The 23,208-nt window shown below is 44.6% G+C and overlaps 1 protein-coding gene and 1 long non-coding RNA gene across 3 annotated transcripts in view; one reads left to right on the top strand and one right to left on the bottom strand.

The window, feature by feature from the left end:
- The window catches only part of LOC148341906 (uncharacterized), a 35,598-nt gene extending 15,352 nt beyond the window's left edge, over window positions 1-20,246 (bottom strand). The window contains exons 1-2 of the mRNA XM_088287986.1: window positions 20,216-20,246; window positions 18,059-18,685 (exon numbers count right to left, since the gene is read on the bottom strand). Coding sequence (XP_088144112.1) covers window positions 18,059-18,685; window positions 20,216-20,246 — 658 coding nt within the window. The remainder of the gene's footprint in view (window positions 1-18,058; window positions 18,686-20,215) is intronic.
- Window positions 20,247-21,062: 816 nt separating this feature from the next.
- Window positions 21,063-22,983, top strand: LOC148341905 (uncharacterized). Of its 2 annotated transcripts, XR_015842061.1 has the most exons (5): window positions 21,063-21,511; window positions 21,986-22,146; window positions 22,450-22,512; window positions 22,639-22,741; window positions 22,923-22,983. It is a non-coding gene; the product is annotated as an uncharacterized LOC148341905 (long non-coding RNA). The 2 variants fall into 2 exon arrangements; XR_015842062.1 differs by lacking the exons at window positions 22,450-22,512; window positions 22,639-22,741; window positions 22,923-22,983 and adding an exon at window positions 22,332-22,395 and having other exon boundaries at window positions 21,073-21,511.
- Window positions 22,984-23,208: the final 225 nt, after the last annotated feature.

Genomic DNA, 23,208 nt, shown 5'->3' with positions numbered 1-23,208 from the left:
AAGGTGAAAAACTAAACTAGAAGTTGAACTATGAAAAGAACCAGAAAGAGAAACGCAAATCGGCTCAGTTTCTCTCAAAGGTTTTGGTATGTCAGGAGTTGGCAACATGATGGCGACTGGAGTCAGCGCTGGTTTTCTCTGTGTGTTTGGCTGGGTCGTATATGTATGGTCCATTGAACAAAACTCAAAGTCTTCAAATATCCCCTCACATACATTTAATATTTCACTTTCTGAATAAAAGAGATAGAAAATAGGCCTTAGCATTGTTTATGGTGGTGGCAATTCTCTCGCCAGGTCAGTGACCTTCCAGGGTATGAGAGTATTTTAAGGTGGTCACTAGTAGACTGGTCGTATCAACGGGGAGACGCATCTGCTCTCCCTCTGGGGGACTTTTGGAGGGAAATCCCAAAGACTAGCGTGATGGGAATGCATATGCGTCACGTCAAGTCAATTTTATTTGTATAGCCCTTTATCAGAGACAGTCTCAAAGGGCTTTACATAACCACAATCGACATCCACTGATATTAACCCCCTGGAGGGCAAGGAAAAACTCCAAAAACCTCAGTAGGGGAAAAGTGAGAAACCTAGAGAAGGGACCACAGATGGGGGAATCCCCCTTCCAGGCTGCAATGGATGCCAACTGGGCAACATTTGACACATAAAATGATGCTATACAATGTTAGATGAAATAATCTGAGAGTCAATCAAAAGAAGTGCTGCAGGAAGATGACTTCAGTGGAGTGGGTCCTCATCCAGGGCCGTAATCTCCATGGCAGCATATCCGAGGATGAGCCTTCGATCTTGTACCGGTCAGTTGGTGTAAATTCAGTACAGCCACTTCCAAGTGAATCACCATCACCTAATTCCCAAGCCTGGGAATTGGGAACAGAAAAAAAAACAAAGAACAGAAGCAGTAAACAGGCCAACAAGTAGTTCAACGAAGTTCTGAAATATAAGGAAATCAGAAGAGGCGCTGCATGAAGACGACTTCGGCAGAGCAGGTCCCTTCCCGGTTCGTCAGTGCCGTAATCTTCAAAGCATGTCCCCATCACCTAATTCCCAAGCAGGGGAAGAGAGGGCAGAAAAGAGAAGAACCGGCAGTAAACAGGCCAACAAATAATTAAATGAGATGCTAAAGTATATAAATAAATTAATCAAATGTCGCGCTGCAGGAAGACAACATCACTGGAACAGGTGCATGCCCAGTTGGTCAATGCCTTAAACTTCCTAGTGGGTCACCGTCACCTAATCTCCCAGCCGGGGAAAGGGGGGCAGAAAAGAGAAAAAAGCGGCAGTAAACAGGCCAACAAATAGTTAAAGTAAATGCACAAGAGTATAAATGCGTCTTTAGTAGTGTTTTGAACATTTCTACTGAGGTGGCGCCTCTAATATCTGAGGGAAGTGCATTCCAAAGCATTGGTGCCCGAATAGAGAACGCTCTAGAACCTGCGGACTTCTTTTTGGCTCGCGGGATCACTAAAAGACCAGCATTTTGTGAGCGAAGGTTTCGGGACGGAACATATGGTACCACGAGGTCAACGAGATAAGAAGGTGCTAAGCCGTGCAATATTTTAAAAGTAAGTAGCAGAACTTTAAAATCACATCTCAAGTGGACCGGAAGCCAATGCAAATTGGCTAATATCGGGGTAATATGATCAAACTTTCTCGTCTTAGTTAAGAGTCTAGCTGCTGCATTTTGAACTAACTGCAGACTTTTAATACTCGACATGGGGAGACCCGAGAGCAAAGCGTTACAATAGTCGAGGCGAGACGTAACAAACGCATGGATTAAGATTTCCGCGTCACACGTTGATAGAATTGGGCTAATCTTAGCAATGTTACGCAGATGAAAAAACGCAGTTCGAGTAATATTTTTAATGTGCATTTGAAAAGACATAGTTGCGTCAAATATAACACCGAGATTTTTTGTTGAATCCTTTTGGATAATATTACATTTATCGATATTCAGAGTGGTGTCTTTGAAAAGGTACCGATGACGCGCTGGTCCAATGATGAGCATCTCGGTTTTATCTGAGTTAAGACGCAAAAAATTGAAAGACATCCATTGTTTAATTTCGGCAAGGCACGCCTCTAATTTATAGCAGTCGCGCGGATTCGTTATATCCAACGGTAGCATATAGATGCTAAACAATAGAGGTCCAAGTACCGATCCCTGCGGAACTCCACATATGATCTTACAAAGATCCGAAGTCGTATTGCCATGAATTACACGGTGCGTCCTCTCCGACAGATACGAATTAAACCAAGAAAGCGCTGAACCTGAAATGCCAACACACGTTTCAAGGCGTTTTAATAATATGTTATGATCAACGGTATCAAAAGCGGCACTAAGATCGAGTAAGAGTAATATTGATGAGGTGTCGGCGTCCATAGCTATGAGAAGATCATTAGTAACTTTAGCAAGGGCCGTCTCAGTAGAGTGGTCGGCTCTAAAACCCGATTGGAAAGGTTCAAATTGATTATTAGCAGTCATATATTCATTAAGTTGTTGCACTGCGACTTTTTCAAGAATTTTTGCAATAAACGGAAGATTTGAAACCGGCCTATAGTTGATGAGACTCTCTGGGTCAAGGTTTGGTTGCTTAAGTAACGGTCGGATAACGGCGGTCCTAAAAGCTGCTGGTACTACACCCGTGGTAAGTGATAGATTAATTATATTTAAAACAGACGGTCCTAGGGTCGTAAACAGTTCTTTAATTAGTTTGCCAGGAAGCGGATCGAGCACACAAGTTGTCGGTTTTGCCGCACTCACCAATTTTGTTAGGCTCTCAAGAGATATTTTTTTAAATTGACATAAGGTTATCGGACAGTTATCAGCCCTAATGTCCCTATTAACACCATTTATCGCGGAAGTCGACGGAATTTTAAGAACAGTGTCTTTAATCTCATCACGAATACATTCTATCTTCTGAGTAAAAAATTGCATGAAATCGTGAGCTGAATAGGAAGAGCTATCCGAGGTTGGTCGCTGTTGCGTTAGCATTGCTACGGTATCAAATAAATATTTAGGATTGTTTTTATGTAAGACAATTAATCTAGAATAATAATTAGTTTTGGCTAAATTAAGCGCTTCTTTGTATATTAGTAAACTATCGCACCATGCCTGACGGAAGACCTCAAGTTTGGTCGCACGCCATTTGCGCTCAAGCTTCCTACAAGATCGTTTCAGTACGTGCGTTTCCTCTGTAAACCACGGAGTAAGCCTCTTTGGACGAGTTTTAGTTTTTAAAGGCGCGACGGAGTCAAGCGCATTTAACAAAGCGACATTAAAGTTGTTTGTGAGATCATCAATCGTACCAATATAATTAGGAAACGAAGCAGTTGCTAAAGGGAGTAGCTCAGAGAACGCAACGATGGTTGAGGAGCTAATGTTACGGCTGCTATAATTTTGATTATGGTCAGAACGATGACAGTGAGCCAAGACTTCAAATTTGATAAAGTAATGGTCAGATATAGCACTGGTATATGGTAATACAATTATTTTTGAAGATGCTAAGCCTCGGGTTAATACCAAATCTAGCGTATTGCCATTTATATGCGTTGCTTCATTTATTATTTGCGTGAAACCAAACATATCAATGATTGTCCGAAACGCTACCGTAAGTGGTTCCGACGGGAGATTCATATGAATGTTGAAGTCGCCCATGATAAGTATATTATCCGCATGAGTTACTAAATCAGCTACGAATTCAGAAAATTCATCTAAAAAGCCGGAGTAAGAGCCAGGTGGACGATAAAGAACGGCAAGATAAAACGGCAGCTCGGCTGAGAATCGCATAATGAGAACTTCAAATGTTTTAAAGGAATTGCTAAAACGAGGACTAAGTTTTAGGTTAGATTCGGAAATGAGGGCTACACCCCCACCTTTCTTTTGAGGGCGCGCAACATGCGAGCTCACGAAGTTTGGAGGCGAAGCCTCATTTAGCGGTAAAAACTGATTTGGTTTTAACCAGGTCTCGCAAAGACCAATCATGTTAAGATTATGGTCTCTAATAAGGTCATTAACTAACAAGGCTTTCGATGAAAGCGATCTAATATTTAAAAAACCGAGTTTCAGTAAAATAGGTTAGTTAGTTAAGTAAGTTAGGTAGGTAAGGTAAGTTATTCCGCGCAACAGGACTCCTGGTCATAATATTAAGGAGATTGCTTTGCCTAGGTCCCGGATTGTACCTCGAGCGACTATAAACGCGGCGAGAAATTCTGACGGTCGGAATCCGATAGTTATTTACCAGCTTTCGAGTGCTATTATTTTGAGAGAACGGCTCGTCGTCAATAAAACCGACCGAGGAGGAATGCTTAAACCCATCATGTATTGCCACCTCAGTAGAAATTAATTAATTTAATTGCTAATCATCCCCTGAAATTTTTATACCAATCATAATTTTACACTCCCACCATTTCCCCATTTTTAATCAACTACGACTCAAGCAGTGTGGAACTCTCATCGGAGCAAGGTCCATCCTATCACAAATTTTTCCGTTTTTTTGGATTCTCCTCTCTGTACTACCAAAATATCCACAACTTCATTATTTATCCACTCCAACCAATCAGGCAGTTTTATCTTATCACCGTTAGGTTTCCCCCTGTTCTGCTTCAGGGTTGCATTCACTCACACGATCGCTTGAACTTTCACATGATATATTGTATGCACCACACCTTACTTTAAGCATGTTTTCTTGTGAGTGTGGGACGCAAACCCCACTCTCTCCTTTTTATCATCACTCACCAGACATTAACACTCTACTTTCTTCTACACACCCTAACATTAAACCAATTGAGCATCATAAGACATAGACGCGGGAATTATAAACATGAGACACAACAACCCAGTTGAACGCAGCACAGCAAGGGCCACAAATTGCCACGGGACACACACAACGTATAGGCAATTAGACAATTACACAACAACGTCACAATTAACACACAGACAACAGCACAAACACAGAACAGAGCTAGTGAACCACATTGGAACACCCCGAAATCAAGAAACTGCCAACAATATCGGAACACCTTAAAATCTATTCTATATTCCAGCAACCGGAACGCTCCACGCCTCGGTCAACCACGTATACCGTGACTGCACGCTCTTTTACCGTGACTGCGCACGCTTTATTGAGGTTGCAGTGCGACCATCAGCTCGTCAGCTGTGCACTTCCCTCCACCGTGTATGCCTCTGCAGCGACAGATAATGGCGGTCCGAAAGATCCAATCTTTCCCAGCCTCAGTCCACTTATATACTATACTGTGGCAGTTGAAATGAGCACACACGACTGACTGTGAACACGTCTTTATTCCAAGACTGCCAACAACAGAAAAACGCACAATCACAAATTCGCGCCAACAAACATTAACATGAATACGCCCCCAAACGGGATGCCTGCTGGGTGAGAGGCATGGTCCTAATGTCCGCCACACAGCCCCCCCCCCGAACACCCAGAAGGTCGCTCAGAACAAAAACCTCACAGGGGGCTTCACCGGCCTGCCACATCGACTACGCAGGCCATCCTTTAGTGGTGCAGTTGAAACCCGGTGGGCAGGGGGGTCAGGCGAGACAGGAGCGGGAGCACGACACACAACGTCGTCGCGCGGAAGTGAGGGCGTGGACTTTGGAGGGCGACCGCGGCGAGGGACGTGGGCCGGCAACAGCACATCGCCTGCAACCAAATGAGCTGGTTTTAGCCTATCTACCGAGACGCACTCCCTTCGCCCACCCATATCAAGCACAAAACTCTTATCGCCGCGCTCCAGCACCCTAAACGGGCCGTCATACGGTGGCTGCAAGGGCGAGCGGTGGGCATCGTGGCGCACAAAAACAAAACGGGCTGACATAAGCGCGGACGGCACGAATACCTTGGGAACACAGTGGTGAACCGGTGCAGGGCTCAGGGGCCCCCCCGACAAAAAGGAAAAGGGCGGAGCGTCCAAACCGTCTGGCAGAAATTCACCAGGTACGCGAAGCGGCTGACCGAGCACCAACTCAGCAGGAGCGGCGTTAAGATCCTCCTTCGGCGCTGAACGTAAGCCGAGCAAAATCCATGGCAGACGGTCGACCCAGTTACCGTCCGATAACGCAGCTCGCAGCGCAGCTTTAAGTGACCGGTGAAAACGTTCGCACAAACCGTTAGCCTGCGGATGGTAGGCAGTAGTGCGGTGCACGCGCACACCCAACGATACTGCCAAGGCTGACCAGAGCTCAGATACAAACTGGGGGCCCCTGTCCGAGGTGATATCGGACGGCGTGCCAAAACGCGCGACCCAGGACGACAGAAACCCACGGGCTATATCCACCGAGGTCGTGGAGGACAGAGGAACCGCCTCTGGCCACCTAGTCGTCCGGTCCACCATAGTGAGTAGGTGAGTAAAACCTTGCGAAGGGGGAAGGGGACCTACCAAGTCCACATGCACATGGTCAAACCTCCTGGCCGGAATCGGAAAAGGTTCAAGGCTCGACCTGGTGTGTCGGTGGACTTTGGCACGCTGACATGCTACACAGGCCGCTGCCCACATCCTGACGTCCTTACGAAGCCCGGGCCAGACAAACTTTGCCCCAACCAGCTTGACCGATGCACGGACGCCAGGGTGTGACAGGGAGTGGATCGAATCAAAAATCCGGCGACGCCATTCCAACGGAACTACAGGACGAGGGCGGCCCGTGGACACATCGCAGAGGAGAGCAGTGCCACCGCCCCGCAACACCACCTCCTCAAGCCTAAGAGCCATACTCACTGCCTTGAGGTTGCGGATGTCAGGATCAACGGACTGGTCGGCAGCCATTTCCGAAAAATCAACCCCGAGCTGGACAGGACACACGATCGCGCGCGATAAACAATCAGCCACAGGGTTACACTTACCGGCCACGTGCCGAACGTCCGTCGTAAACTCTGAAACGGGCCGACCATGGTTCAGTAACCTTTGACATCGCAAACGTAAGTGGCTTATGATCCACGTAAGCCGTGAAACGGCGTCCTTCAAGAAGGAAACGAAAGTGGCGCGTCGCAAGGTACAAAGCCAACAACTCTCGGTCGAAAACACTATACTTGCGTTCGTTATCCCGCAGCTTACGACTGAAAAACGCAAGAGGCTGCCACACATTTGCCACGAGCTGCTCAACCACTGCCCCAACAGCTATATCAGAAGCATCTGTAGTTAAGGCAACTTGCGCAGTCGCAATCGGGTGGACCAGGAGAGTCGCACTCGCCAGGGCGTCCTTAGTTTGTTGAAAAGCCTGTTCCCGCCGTGCAGACCACTCGACAGTATCATTAGCTTTCTTATTTTTCAAGGCATTGTAAAGAGGATGCAGGAGGTGGGCCGCACGCGGGAGAAACCGGTTATAAAAATTAACCATGCCCAAAAACTCCTGCAGCGCCTTAATTGAGGCCGGGCGGGGGAAATCCACCACTGCCTTCACCTTGGCGGGCAAGGGGACCGCGCCCTGTGCTGAAATCCGGTGGCCTAAGAAATCAATCTCAGCCAGACCAAATTGACATTTCGCTGGGTTAACGATCAGACCATGCGAATCAAGACGCTTGAAAACCTCTGTTAAGTGCGACAGATGTTCCTCTGGTGAAGGACTGGCCACCAGAATATCGTCAAGATAAACAAACACAAAGTCGAGGTTGCGCAACACAGAGTCCATCAATCTTTGAAAAGTCTGTGCTGCCCCCTTCAGTCCAAAAGGCATGCGCAAGAATTCAAAAAGACCGAACGGGGTTATCACCGCGGTTTTGGGCACATCTTCCGCCTGCACAGGCACCTGGTGGTAACCACGGACCAAGTCCACTTTTGAAAAAATGGTGGTGCCCGCCAAACGGGTGGAAAAGTCTTGAATGTGTGGAATGGGGTAACGGTCATGCGTAGTCACATTGTTAAGGCGACGAAAATCACCACAAGGCCGCCAGGAACCATCCCTTTTAGGCACCATGTGTAAAGGCGAGGCCCACGGACTGTTAGAACGCCTCACAATCCCCAAACGCTCCATTGTAGCAAACTCCCCTTTTGCTATCGCCAATTTGGCCGCGTCAAGGCGACGCGCGCGAGCAAAAACAGGCGGGCCGACCGTGGGTATGAAATGCTCCACCCCGTGTTTAGTGCATGCGGTGGAAAAGGCTGGAGTCGTTAGGGAGGGAAAGTCTGTCAGCAGGCGCTGATAAATGTCACCCGATGCCAAATAATTCGCATGCGTTAATGGCCCGAGTCCCCCAGCCTCACACGGAAAAGTAGCAAAAGAAACAGCGTCAATCAAACGGCGGTTTGCGACATCAACGAGCAGTCCATGTGCACACAGAAAATCCGCGCCGATAATGGGAACCGTGATTGCGGCAACAAGAAAGTTCCACTGGAAATCACGTCCATGGAAGCACAGAGTCACCGACCTGGAACCAAAGCTGATGATGGGCGAGCCGTTAGCCGCACACAGGGGTGGTCCGCAAACGCCGCCCGCCTTGTCCACGGCGGAGGGTGTAAGCAGGCTGACTTGCGACCCGCAGTCCACCAGGAAACGTCGTCCAGAGGACGAGTCTGTAAGGAAAAGCAGCTCGCTCTCTTTGCCGGCGCCCATAGCCACTACTGAACGCCGGCGTTGGAGTTTCCCGGAGCTTCGTAGGTGCAGGGGGGAACACAACGCCGAGCCCTGGCGCCAAACCGCTGATGGAAGAAGCAGAGAACCTTCCCACGACGCTTTCGAACGACCACCGCGGCCACCGTTGACGGATCCACGTCTGGTGTCGTCCCAAGGGTGGAATCGGCCGCCACACTTTGCACGGCGAACCGTCTCGTAGCCAGCAGAACTCGATCCGCTTTCTCAGCCAAACCTCGATGATCGCCGGTCGCCAGACAAGCGGAGTTAGCCAACACTGCGCGCACCGGAGATTGTAGCTGTCGCAGGAAAATGTGCGGGAAAATAAAACCGCCCTCATCCGAACCCAAGAGCGACAGCATATTGTCCATGAGATCCACCGCCGTGCCATCGCCCAAACCGGGCAGGGAAAGGAGCCTATCTGCCCTCTCTGAGTCCGACAAACAGAACCTCCTCAGCAGAAGCTGTTTGAGCGCGTCGTATTTCCCGCCATGTGGAGGTGCTCGCAATAGCTGCATAACACGACGTGTAGTCAGTTGGTTGAGGGACGCCACGACCATGTAGTACTTCGGGTCATCGGAGGTGATTCCACGAAGGTGGAAAAGCGCTTCCACATGCTGGAACCACGAAGCCGGATCGCTCTGCCAGAACTCCGGTAGCCTCACGGTAGCGGTGACGGCTGCAAGATGAGGGAGTTGGGGCGGCATGGCCGAGGAAGACACCTCTTCATCTATGACTTGAAACATACTCAGCGTCGGGGTCACCAATGTGGCAGTTGAAATGAGCACACACGACTGACTGTGAACACGTCTTTATTCCAAGACTGCCAACAACAGAATAACGCACAATCACAAATTTGCGCCAACAAACATTAACATGAATACGCCCCCAAACGGGATGCCTGCTGGGTGAGAGGCATGGTCCTAATGTCCGCCACAGCATCATCCTTGGCCTTCCTTAGCAGTCTCTTGATGATTTGCACTCCCTTCTCAGCCTGGCCATTTGCCTGTGGGTATAAAGGGCTTGAAGTAATGATGTGAGCCTCAGCCTCCTCCGCCGTAACGCAGTCCTTGATGTCACTGTTATGGTGCGGCGCTCGGGATAACGCAACAGCAAGCACTATGTATTTTCCAGGCGTGTATATTAGCTCAAAATCATAGCGCTGCAATATCATCATCATGCGTTGAATTCTGGGCGTCATGTCATTGAGATTTTTCTTCCTAATTGAAATCAGTGGCTTATGATCAGTCTCTGCTATGAACGTGGGCAGTCCATAAACATACGTGTGAAATTTGCCACATCCAAACACTAGACCCAGTGACTCCTTTTCGATCTGAGCATAGCATTTTTCAGTCTCTGACATTGACCTGGATGCATAGGCTACAGGTTGCCATGTGTCTCTCGCCTTTTGCAGCAGTACGGCACCTAGCCCATCTGTCGACGCATCCGTGGAAATTTTGGTTGGTTTTGACGGATCAAAGTAGGCAAGGACTGGCTCAGCTGTCACAGTTCTCTTTAGATCTTGCCATTCTTTGTCATGTTTTGTCGTCCACTCAAAGGCGACGTTGTGATGCAGCAGCTCTCTAAGGGACTTTGTCCTCGACGAGAGGTTTGGAATGAACTTGCCCCGGAAGTTTATCATCCCCATTGCTCGCAGAAGTCCTTTTTTCTCAGTTGGAACTGGCATGTTCGGCATTGCTTGCACTTTGGTTCTGCCTGGCACCACTCCATCTGCTGTGAGCTTGTCTCCCAAGAATGTCAATTCTGTAACTCCAAACAGACATTTCTCTCGTTTTAGTTTAAGTCCATTCATTTTAACTCTTTGTAGCAGTTCCTCAAGTCTTTCATTGTGTTCTTGTTCCGTGTTTCCCCAAACAACCAAATCATCAATGTACACACGGGTTCCTTCCAGACCTTCTATGATTGACTCCATAGCTCTGTGAAAAATCTCAGGCGCAGACTTTATGCCAAATGGCAGTCTCAGAAAACAGAAACGCCCAAATGGTGTGTTGAAGGTGGTGTACCTGCTGCTTTCGGTGTCCAGCTTGAGCTGCCAAAATCCATGCGATACATCTCATTTGCTAAAGTACTTCGCACCTGCCATGTCACTCAGGATTTCTTCACGCTTGAGAATCTGATAATGTTCTCTTATCATGTTTTTATTCAGATCTTTGGGGTCGAGGCAAACACGTAACTCTGGGGAGTTTCTCTTTTAAACACACGTGATGGAATTTACCCAGTCGGTGGGTTCTTCCACTTTCTCTGACTCTGATCGGTGTCATTCTGCTCAGTTCCTTTTTTAATCTCTCTTTGAGAGGGGCTGGGACTCTTCTCGGGGCATGTACTACAGGTTCAGCATCTTCCTTGAGCTGTATTTTGTAAGTGTAAGGTAGCGTACCTTGTCCTTTGAAGACAGAAAAGTATTTGTTCACTATACTCTTACTACCTTCACTCTGCAAGTCTTTGTTGTTCTTATTGACATCCTTGCCGTCGACTTGGTAAATTCTTTTTACCAATCCAAGATCTTCAGATGTCCTGTCTCCAAGGATTGACTCCAGTCCACTTGGCACAATTGTGAACGTTAACTTGTGTTGTCTTCCCTTTGCTGTCACTTTTAGCCTACAACATCCCTTTGTTTTTATTGGCTGATTGTTGTCGGTTTTCAATTTCACGGCCTTGTCTGTGCCGGTTTCTCTTCAAGTGATTTCAAGTCTTTTTCATTTATTATGTTTGCTTTTGCTCCTGTGTCAATTTTAAAAGCAAATAGTGTCCCATTGACAAGCAGTGGTGCAATCCATTTATCTTCTTTTACTGCTTGCTCTGGGTCTCCTCTAATTTGTTGTTGCACCTCGCTTTCGTCATATGACACGATTTTGATGAAAAAAGTGTCACTTAGGTCATCACGATCACTGTGTCTTCCTGCACGGTGTGCACTTACTTCTTGGTGTAGCACATCTTAGCATAGTGATTTTGCTTTTTACACTTAGCACATGTTCTCCCAAATGCAGGACACCGTTTTGGCTCGTGCATTTCTCCACACTTTTTTCCAGCTGAATGGAGCTTGATCATTTTCATTGTTTTTGGTCTTTTTCTTGAATCGCAGTTTACCTTTCCTCGTCACTGCCTTCACGGACTCTGTTTTTTCATAAGATGGCGCTGCTTGGAAAGTTAGCACGTGCTGCTTTGCTAGCTCGTTAGCTTGGCAAGGCTTTCCTTATTATTGAGTTTTTCAGATCACCAAAGTTACAAGACCTAGCTTTAATTTTGAGATCGTTGAAGAAATTGTCAAAGGACTCACCGGGCTGTTAGAGTCTTGAACGAAACACGTATCTCTCATAAGTTTTGTTTTTCTTAGCTAGACAGTGTTCATCAGATTTTTGTAGGACCTTTTCAAACTTGTCTTTATCTTCGGTTCATCATAAACAAAGGTGTTGAATACCTCAATGGCCTCGGCTCCGGCATTGGTTCTCAAAAGGGCTATTTTTCTTTCGTCTGCTCTGTTACCGACTCCCACCGCAGCAAGGTAGAGCTGGAATTGTTGCTTGAAAGCTCGCCAACTCGCGTCCACATTTCCCGTCATTTTCAGCGGTTCTGGTGGCCTCACGGAGTCCATCTCGCGTCAGTCCTTTTCTTGACCCGCGACCTGGTACCATGTAACGTTCTGTCTTCTAAGAAGTCACGCAGGTAATGTGATGCTTCAAGCTTGTGTGTCTTTATTTACTGACTTGCATTCTCGTCTATGTGCAGACACACTTGTTCGTCTGGTAACCAAAACACACATCAGGCAATACTGCCAACTAGTGACTAATGATATAACTGCTATCATTACAGTTACTTTACGTTTGACATCAAACCACTTCGTCGTGATAACATCAGACATTTCCGTGTTCCTTTCATTTTATGTTTAGATACTTAATGGTTGCAATTCAACATTTCTGTTCATTGCTGCTGGGTCTCCACCCAAACGCAGTTCAAGTCAGACTTCTGTTAAACGTCGAGCGTACATCGAAACAATTAATTTTAGCAATTAGCGCGCTTAGCACCTCCTTGCTCACCTCCTCGTTTAGCACGGTACTTGATAGTGGAGTCGTTTATTTTCCATCACGTAGCTTGTTGCTGCTGCTGTGTATGGACTTACATATAGTTCAAACAAAGTCCGTTTTGCTGCGGCGCAAGATAGCATAGCGCAGGGCGTTTAAGAAGCGGAAAGAAATCACCTCCGGGACAACGAGCGACAGGGCGACAATCTTTTATATGTTAACATTTCAAATCCATGTGACCATGAGCGCACGTCCCGCACAAACATTAACCTGGCTGTGCTGAACGTGCGCCCCCTTTTAAACAAAACTTTTATCATAAACGACCTGATTTTAGACAACAACCTTGAAGGTATTCTTTTAACTGAGACATGGCTCGGTACAGATGCTCCAGTTGCTCTCACCGAGGCTTGCCCACCAAATTTTAATTTTTTATTTTCGACCAGAGACTGTAAAAGAGGAGGCGGGACTGTGTCAATTATAAAAACTTCTCTTATTTCAAAGGAAACTATTTTTAACAGGTATTTATTTATCTTTTGAACACCATGCCTTTGTTTTTAGCAGTCCTTCTATTCTCTGTGTCACACTTTATCTACCTCCTCATCACTCTACTTCTTTTATGAGTGAGTTTTCAGAGTTCTTATCGATTTTACATTCCACTTATAACAGAATTTTAATAACTGGCGATTTTAATGTGCACGTTGACAATATCTCGGACTCACTGTCCAGAGAATTTTTAAACCTTTTTAACTATTTTGAATTTAAACAGCATGTCGCACAGCCAACTCACAACAGAGGACACACCCTGGATCTGGTCATAACCTACGGCCTGTCCGTTGGTGTGTCCTCTGTTGTTGACCTGGCTGTGTCAGACATTTACTGTGTATATTTTAACATCGCCAGTTTTAATCAAGAAGCAGCCCCGGTGAGAATAGTGAGAAAACGCTACCTAACTTCTGAGGTTACTGCAAATTTTATTGAGATTTTAAAGAGCACTCCTGCTGACATTTTACCTGCACCTGGTGATTTTATTGTTGATAATTTTAACAGGGTTTTAAAATCAACATTAGACTCAGTTGCTCCACTTTTAACAAAAAACATAAAAATCAAGACGATACCCCCGTGGAGAAATGATTTAACGAAGAAATCAAAAAGAAAATGCAGGAGTGCAGAATGGAGGTGGAGAAAGAGCAACCTTACAGTTCATTACCAAATATTTTGTCAACAACTCAAATCCTACAATAAAACAGTCAAACTGGCAAGAATGTCTTACTTCTCAAATCTCATTACAATTAGTAAAAACAACCCTAGGTATCTCTTCTCCACCTTCGATCTTTTAACCAGATCTGATATTAAAAAGTCCTCACAGACAGCGACAGACGTTCTCTGTGAGGACTTTGCAGACCACTTCAGAAGTAAAATCGATGACATAAGATCCAGTCTTTTAGCTCATCAAAATGTAACTTCTATTAACGCTGGACAGTCATTTTTACCAGAGGAAACACTGGAAAGTTTTGCCCTGGTTGATGCAAGGACACTTGGTCGAGTTTTCTCCCAGATAAATCAAACAACCTGCCTTTTAGATCCAATTCCCACATCACTTTTAAAAGCTTTTTATGGATTTTTTTGAGGAACAGATTTTAAATATAGTCAATTGCTCTCTTCAGACGGGTGTCTTCCCCACTGCGTTTAAAACGGCGGTGGTGAAGCCCCTTCTGAAGAAGAGCAATTCAGAGCCCAGTGTTTTAAATAATTACACCCCTGTATCCAACTTACCGTTTTGAAGTAAGATTTTAGAAAAAAATGTTTTTCTACAGTTATATTATTTTTTTAAATACAGATAATGTTTTAGAGAAATTTCAATCTGGTTTTAGAATGAACCACAGTACAGAGGCAGCTCTTTTAAGGATTCTAAATGATTTCAGGTGTTTTGCAGATGCAAAAAAACTCACAGTTTTGGTGCTACTGGATTTAAGTGCCGCGTTTGACACAGTAAATCACATTTTATTAAATAGACTTAAAAACCTATTGGGCATCTCTGGTACTGCTTTTAACTGGTTTTATTCCTATCTCACAGACAGACGTTTCTTTGCAAGTATGGATACCTGTTCCGCCAAAACCCATGAAATTGAATGTGGGGTTCCCCAAGGTTCAATTTTAGGCCCAATACTTTTTAATCTGTACATGCTTCCTCTTGGGGATGTCATGAGGCGACACGCATCAGCTTCCACAGCTACGCTGATGACACATGGCTGTATATTGCCGTGTCTCCGGATGACACAAAGCCTATCGATACCCTTTTAAATTGCATTTTAGATATTAAGTCATGGATGGCAGAGAATTTCCTACAGCTCAATCAGGACAAAACAGAGGTTTTAGTTATTGGTCCTGAAGGTCAGAGAGAAAAACTCATCACAATTTGTGAAGAACCTGGGCGTCTTTTTTGACTCTGAGCTCAGTTTTATTCCTCATATTTAAAATGTAACCAAGATTGGTTTTTATCACCTGAAGAATATAGCCAGAGTCCGCCCGTTTCTCTCTCAGGCTAACACGGAGGTGCTGATGCATGCTTTTATTTCCTGCCGCCTAGATTACTGTAATGCCCTGCTCTCTGGTCTTCCCAAAAAGAGTATTTCTAGTCTACAACTACTTCAGAATTCAGCCGCACGGGTGCTGACGAGGACCACAACGTGCTTGTGAGAAGGGGCCCTTGCAGCAGCTCCGTATTCAGGGACAAGCCCTTAAACGTGGCACCACAGTCAAACACGACACGCAGTGTTCTCTTTCTGGGATGATGGACACCATGATGGGGAATATACCAAACTCTTCCTGAATCAAGGTCTCTTTGATTGTCAGGTACTTGTTCTGCATAATTGCAAGTGATTATATTAGTCATGGACTTCACATATTCTTGATGGAGTTGCTGATCAAACTTAAATTTCTTCTTCAGACCTTGTAACCGTTGCTGGGCCACAGCAAAATTGTTTGGTAAGAAGACATCTTTCTTCTTGAAAGGTAAGTTCATAGTATACTTTCCATCCTGTAACTTGGCAGATGTTTGGGTCCTTGCTGCCTTCCGGAGAGGCAGCCGAGCAAGGCTGGATTGGTGATGGAAAAGAACTGGTTCGAAAAAGATTTTATTCTCGTCATATGCTGATGTAAAAAAAAGTCTCCCCAAAAACGTGTGCGTGTATGCGCCCCGCGCACGTGCGAGCCCCCTCTCAGACATTCCCTTCTTACAGGGAATGCCTAAGTAGGACATGAATATCTAATTTTCCCTTGTTGCATATGCATTCCCATCCCGCTAATCTTTGGGATTTCCTTCCAAAAGTCCCCCAGAGGGAGAGCAGACGCGTCTCCCCGTTGATATGACCAGTCTACTCGTGACCACCTTAAATTACTCTCATACCCTGGAAGGTCACTGACCTGGCGAGAGAATTGCCCCCACCATAAACAATGCTCAGGCCTATTTTCACTCAGGGCAGTATATGGTTACATCGGAACTTCAGCACCAAGACTGGTCACTTCTGTGAGCTCCAGTCCCTTCATAGTTTTATAAAGAGAATTACTTCCCATATCTAAATTAGGCCATTTAAAAATACACAACATTTCAACTTATATTTAAGCTTGTTTATGTAATACTACAATATTTATTCAATTATTTTAATGTTAAATTACATCAATATTAATTTAAACCTTTTTATTTCACTCTTGATTATTTCTTAATGTCATGATCCGCGTCGGGCATGAGAGGGGCTTTGTTATTGTTTTCATGTGCATGCGGTTTTGTTATTGTTTTCGTCCCCTCCTTCCCGCCATGTGTTTTCTGTTATTGTTTTGGTCAGCTGTGATAGCGCCTCCCCTCAGCACTCGTCCTCACCAGCCACGCACCTGTTCCCCGTTACCCTCATCACGCACCTGATTCCCATCTGCTCCCCTAATTACTCGGACTATTTAAGCCTCCCAGACCCACCACTCTGTGTCGGGTCATTGCCGCAAGTTACGGACTGCCACGACCACGTTTCGCTCACGTTCATGTTCATGCTTTTGTTCCCCTCCTCGTTCCCGTTTGCCTTCCTCAGCCTTTTGCCTCGGTTTTTGTTCCTCGCCCCCCCTTTTTCTGTTCGTCAAGTTGGTACCGTTGTTATTTTTCTCCCGTCCCGGTTGTCTTCCTTTGTTGAACCCCTTTAATAAACCCCCTGAACGACATCCATTCCCTGCCTCCTCGCCTTTTGGGTCCACCTTCCTCCTCGCCAAAAGGCGACCCTGACACTTAACTTATTTGTTCATTTGAATATGTTTGCAATTTAAATTATTCCATCCATCCAGCCATTTTCTGCCGCTCATCCGGGGTCGGGTTATTGAATTAATTTAATACATAAGTATTTTTTATATTTCAATATTTATTTCAATATTAGGACTCTTCTCAATGAGTTCAATATTTATAAAATGTTTCTATATTTCTTATTAATTGAATTAAGTCTGTATGTGGTTGCCTATTTTAATATTTCCCTATTTCATTATAAAAATAATCCAATATATAAAAAATATAATACAGCATGAAAAAAAATATTTGGTATAGTTGACAAAATGATACATTTTCCGAAGTGAGATTCTGCTTCGCAACAAACCCCAAACGCTTGATAGAGCTCAACCTAGAAAGTGTTTTTAGCAAGTCAGAAATTTATTCAGAAAGTGTAATATTAAATGTATGTGAGGGGATATTTGAAGAGTTTGAATTTTGTTCAATGGACCATTCATATACGAGCCAGCCAAACACAGCGAGAAAACCAGCGCTGACTCCAGTCGCCATCAAGTTGCCAACTCCTGACATACCAAAACCTTTGAGAGAAACTGAGACTATTTGCGTTTCTCTTTCTTGTTCGTTTTATAGTTCAACTTCTAGTTCAGTTTTTCACCTTTTCACGGCCTATTGAAGGCCAGTTGAGCAAGTGGAACAAGTCATTTTATTGATGATTGTGGAAGGCACCGATTCCATAAGCACCGTTTCTTCTCACACCTTTTCCATTAAGTACGTTTAAAAAGACAACTGAAAAGCAAAATGTTCACAAATATTTGTTCCAGGCACAGGCAATTAATTTTATTTACATGTTTGATGTTAACACACAAAAAATATCATCATCACTCAGACACGTTGCTTCTTCTGGCACGGATCACATTGGCTTAATGTCAATAAAAAAAGCTTTTCAAAATTAAATTCATCATATTTTATCCAAAATCATATTTACATCTTACCACAAAGAGTCAGTTCCTTGAGTTTTTTGTTGTCTTTTTTTTAAGCTTAAAGGATCGCTGCAATTCTCACCAGCACAATTGTGTCTCTCAGCACCCTCTTTAGAAAAGAATTTTTTAGCACAAACGCTGCAACTGAATGGCTGGTCTCCACTGTGTGTTCTTGTGTGGCGTCGTAAATGCGACTTTCGAGAGAACCTCTTGGCACAAACTGAGCAGGAAAAAGGTTTTTCTCCACTGTGTATTCTTGTGTGCCTTGTGAAATGAGAATTATTGGAGAAGCTTTTACCACAAACTGAGCAGGAAAAAGGGTTTTCTCCACTGTGTGTTCTTGTGTGACAAGTTAAACTTGACTTTTCAGAGAAGCGTCTACCACACACTGAGCAGGAAAAAGGTTTTTCTCCACTGTGCGTTCTTGTGTGGATTGTTAAACTTGAATTTTGAGAGAAGCTTTTACCACAAACTGAGCAAGTAAAAGGTTTTTCTCCAGTGTGTGTTCTTGCGTGTTCTGTTAAAGTTGCCTTTTGAGCGAAGCATTTTCCACAAACTGAGCAAGAAAAAGGTTTTTCTCCACTGTGCGTTCTTGTGTGGATTGTTAAATAAAACTTTCCAGAGAAGCTTTTGCCACAAACTGAGCAGGAAAAAGGTTTTTCTCCACTGTGTGTTCTTATGTGATATGTTAAACTTGAATTTTGAGAGAAGCTTTTACCACAAACTGAGCAAGAAAAAGGTTTTTCACCACTGTGTGTTCTTGTGTGCCTTACTAAATGAGACTTTCGAGAGAAGCATTTCCCACAAACTGAACAAGAAAAAGGTTTTTCACCACTGTGTGTTTTTCTGTGTCCTTTTAAAGACCGCTTTGAAGTTAATGAGTCAGTGTGCCATGCCCTTTCACCTTTGGCTTGCCCATCATCATCATCATCATCATTAGTATCATCATCATCGACATGAGCGTCTGATAATGTGTCCTCATTATGTGTTGGCCCCCGGTGGTCTTCATCACCTTCTGTTGTCACGTGATGACTTGAACTGCTGCTTGTAGGCTCCGCCCCTCTGTTGTCCTCACTCTCATCCTTGTTTTCATTTTCAGTCTTTATAGGGAGAACGTTCACTGGTGACTTGTTGATCTCCTCCTCCTCCTCCTCCTTTTTGATGTGAGTCAAGTCTGGCTCCTCTTTCACAGAACGGAGATCGTTTTCACTGACGTCTGCAGGACACAAAAAGACAAATTTGGTTTGGTCAAGTCAAAGTTCAGGCGGCGACTTTGTCTTATATTGTTTTTACCGAGCTACCTTGACTTGTGCCTGCCGCACACGGAGCAATGCGTGCGACCCCGATTTGGACCGGACCATGGGGGTATTTCACAAAATTACGTCCTACGATGTAAGCCTCCCGTTAGCTGCACAACAGTGATAAACGAGCATTTAAAACGGAAGCACGTTGCGGCTGATGCCCTATTTCATTCCTGACATGGTCACAGACGTTTCTGGAAGCGAGCTGAAGTTAGCACACACAGGCTATCGTGTGCGTCTGATGGAACACCTGTTGCTGGACCTTAACATATTGATGCAGACCACTGGGGGCCATCGCAACATAATGTCATCGATAAAATAGGAATCCTTCAAGTGAAATATGTTTACAAGTATTTCATTTTGCATTTTGAGATAGAATTAAATAATCCTGGGCTTGTTGGTAGAAAAGGGGGTCGTGACGTTCTCCCTTTTTAAGCCCATCGTAAGCCAAAGATGCAGATGTATTCCTTGCAGCATGCGCTTTTTCACCGATGAGATCCTTGCAACCCTGGATGGATGCATTAAATGTATTTTAAATGATTGGATGGGGTGAAACTATGCACACGTGCACAAAACAGTGCAGGGCCACCCGAGGTTCATTGACTCTCACCCGACCAAGCCAGTACAAAGTTCATAAATAAGACCAATACGTACTTGATTTTTTAAAAAAACGTAATATTTTGTGTTTTATCCACTAAAATTGATTAACCACCATTGATGTTTTCGCCGCAGTGTGCACATTTTTTAGAGTCAGGCAGAATTCCTTCAGTAAGGAATTGCTTGAACAAGATACGTCAGAGTTTTTGCCAAAAACGAGACAAGCCTGCACAAATGAATCACCCAGCCAAGATTGTCTTTGTCACTTGCAAGGAGCAGTCCGCCAAAGAGAAAAGCTTTCCCGCTCCTGTGCGGCGTTTTATTGAAGCACAGCAAAGTAATTTGAATATGCAAACTCATAAAGAATGGAAAAACATGAACACTTTGACTTTATCACACCCGTCCACGCTCTTCCTGTTGTTCGAACGGTTTCAGCTTACAACACATATTTGGGTAACACTTCTGTTGCATGCGAGCTAAACGGTTTCCTGTCAAACACGGTTCAAGGCGTGCATCTGTTTTTGTGGCTTCCTGCTAAACTGCCAGCATAGACACAACCCTGTTACCACTGAACTCACGTTTTCCTGTTTAAGAGGTCCATGTTTTGGTGACCTTCTATTAACCCGTAAGCATAGTTTTGAAACATGATGACATGACAAACTTAATTTCTTTCACAATAAAATAAAAACTTTCGCAGATAAAGCAAAAACAAATTGGAGAAGCTGTGGAGCAGAGCACAACATCAGTCAGACCCCGGGTCCACAACCCCCTCTGGCAACCTGCGTGAAGTTGGCCCCCCATTTGTTGCAAAAATAGGTGGAAATAGTTTGTTTCGTTTGTGCTGCGTTTGTGCCCGTTTGTGCTGTTAAAATTTTCGTTTGTGCTGCTTCGGTTCGAAAGATATTACACTTTGTTTTATTTCGAGTGTGACGTCACCCAGCCCCCCATTTTCATCCGATTGACTTGGGAATGGTGCCATTCGTTTGTGCTACGTTTGTGCCCGTTTGTGCTGTTAAAATTTTCGTTTGTGCTGCTCCGGTTCGAAAGATATTACACGTTTTAATTTCGAGTGGTGACGTCACCCAGCCCCCCATTTTCATCCGATTGACTTGGGAATGGTGCCATTCGTTTGTGCTACGTTTGTGCCCGTTTGTGCTGTTAAAATTTTCGTTTGTGCTGCTTCCGTTCCAGAGATATTACACTTTTTTATTTCGAGTGGTGACGTCACCCAGCCCCCCATTTTCATCCGATTGACTTGGGAATGGTGCCATTCGTTTGTGCTACGTTTGTGCCCGTTTGTGCTGTTAAAATTTTCGTTTGTGCTGCTCCGGTTCGAAAGATATTACACGTTTTAATTTCGAGTGGTGACGTCACCCAGCCCCCCATTTTCATCCGATTGACTTGGGAATGGTGCCATTCGTTTGTGCTACGTTTGTGCCCGTTTGTGCTGTTAAAATTTTCGTTTGTGCTGCTCCGGTTCGAAAGATATTACACGTTTTAATTCACGCGGTGACGTCACAAACAGGAACGCGCCAGCGTCAGTTTGTTTTGTTTTGCTGTCGAACAAGGAGCTCGGTATCGCGCTACCGCGTTCAGTCAATCACTTGAATCACTCGTATTTGTTATTAATTCCAGGTTATAAACTAGTTCCTGGAATGAACCGATGTTTTGTATGTTTTTGCGCATTTTACATTCTTCATGATCCTGGAAAGCAACTGTTGCCGGACGAACTTCAGGTAAACAGGTCACACTCACTGTTGTAGCTTTTTTGCTAGCATACAGTAATCTTAAAACCTTCCTGTTTTCACTGCTGTAAATTACTTTAAATTCGGTCTTATTTCTTTTAATAGTGTTGTTCTACTGCTCATTCATTTATTTCATCAGTAGTCATTAAAGCTATGTGATTATTTCTTAAAATTATAGTAGACGTGAGGCTGAAACATATCCGTTGAACTTTTTGAAATAAAAACAACTTAAAGACACCCCTCGATGAAGCATTCCCTCATTTGAGAACAACTGAATTAATATAAAAACAGTCCGTGTGTAATTGATGAGAGCCTGCAGAGAAACCTTGGGTGAAACGATAGCTTTATGTGTAAAGAAAACAGCAACAAACAAAACCCCAAACTATTTACATTTCAACAATTAAGCAATCACTGCTTTGTGAAGCTCTTTGTCTTTTCTGATGCTGCTTTCACTCTACTTTCCAGGTCATTGTGCATCTCCCAGTCAAAAGCAGCCCTCCTGCAATATGCCACATAATGTCCTAGAGAATCCTCTTCGAGATGATATGACTGCTCTAAAAGTAAACTGTCAGCATCAGACTTCTGGGAATTTCCAGCAGGGCAACTTCTGTTCAACTCATACCTAGGTCGGTGTCAATCCACTAAGCCTCTCCATTTCTCAACTTCAGTAGTATGAATACTGTAGCAACATCAGACTCATCACAGAGGTCAACATAATTTTTTAATATATTTTTTCCTCAGTATGAGAAGTAGTAGAGGCATCGTCAGGTCTTAAGACATGACCTACATCAGCTTTTTTGTTTTGCAGCAGAAATCCACGTTTCCCTCAATGAAGGCAAGATGACGAGCAACAAACCGGTCAACACGAATGGGAAGGCTTTCATGCTTGAAAAGGCCATTTTTTATGTTTTTGAACTCTGCTTCAACAGCTGCCGAACTTGCAGTGATGCTGGTACTCCGGAAGAGAGGGACCATTACTCCTGTCCAGAGTGGTAAGTAACTTCCCTGTCTTATGATGTGGGTAATAATCTCAGGGAGGAAGTGGATGTTATCCCTGTCCCCCTCAGCCATGGCAAGTGACCTGATCTCCTCACATATTTCTGTCACCCACTGTCAAGCGTTAGTCTGGATCTGCTGCTGATGCTCCTCGACGGGTTCCTGTGCCTGAACCTCTGTGTCTGGCATGCTGATACAGTCTTCTTGTGCTATTTGTGTTTTCAGGTATTTCTTGCACTTTTCTGATGGGAGAGGGGTTCCAGAACTGTCATTACCTTCAGATTCATTAAGTGCCACAATAGTGATGGCACATAGAAGTTATTTTGCATGTTCCACACATTGTGACTTAAGTAGTTGTGCTAAATCTCAGAAAAAATCTTTTTACACAATGTCTTTTATTTTTCAGGCGGTCCCACTGGGAGATCATTTTGATGCAGTGTGCAACATCTACCCTGACAAAGCATGGCAGGTTTTCATGCTTAAAGCACTCATTGATGTAGGTCTTCAAATCGGGTGATGGCTGAATGTCCAAAGTCAATCAAGCAAAGTTTTATTTTGCAATTTGCGAGTTGGTGAGAGAGAGAGAGCCGGAGGCCGAACAGGCCCGTTCGGCCTCCCACACTCCCTTCATCTCACCCCCTCCTCTGACTCTCCTCCGGACATAAAGAGACAAAGAGGGGGGCTGTCTTCTG

This window comes from Idiotropiscis lumnitzeri, chromosome 2 (genome assembly GCF_059441095.1).
Source record: "Idiotropiscis lumnitzeri isolate Australia: NSW breed Sydney's pygmy pipehorse chromosome 2, RoL_Ilum_1.0, whole genome shotgun sequence".
NCBI classification, from domain to species: Eukaryota; Metazoa; Chordata; class Actinopteri; order Syngnathiformes; family Syngnathidae; genus Idiotropiscis; species Idiotropiscis lumnitzeri.
The sequence above is the reverse complement of the archived record's forward strand: the minus strand, read 5'-3'. Positions and strand labels throughout refer to the sequence as shown.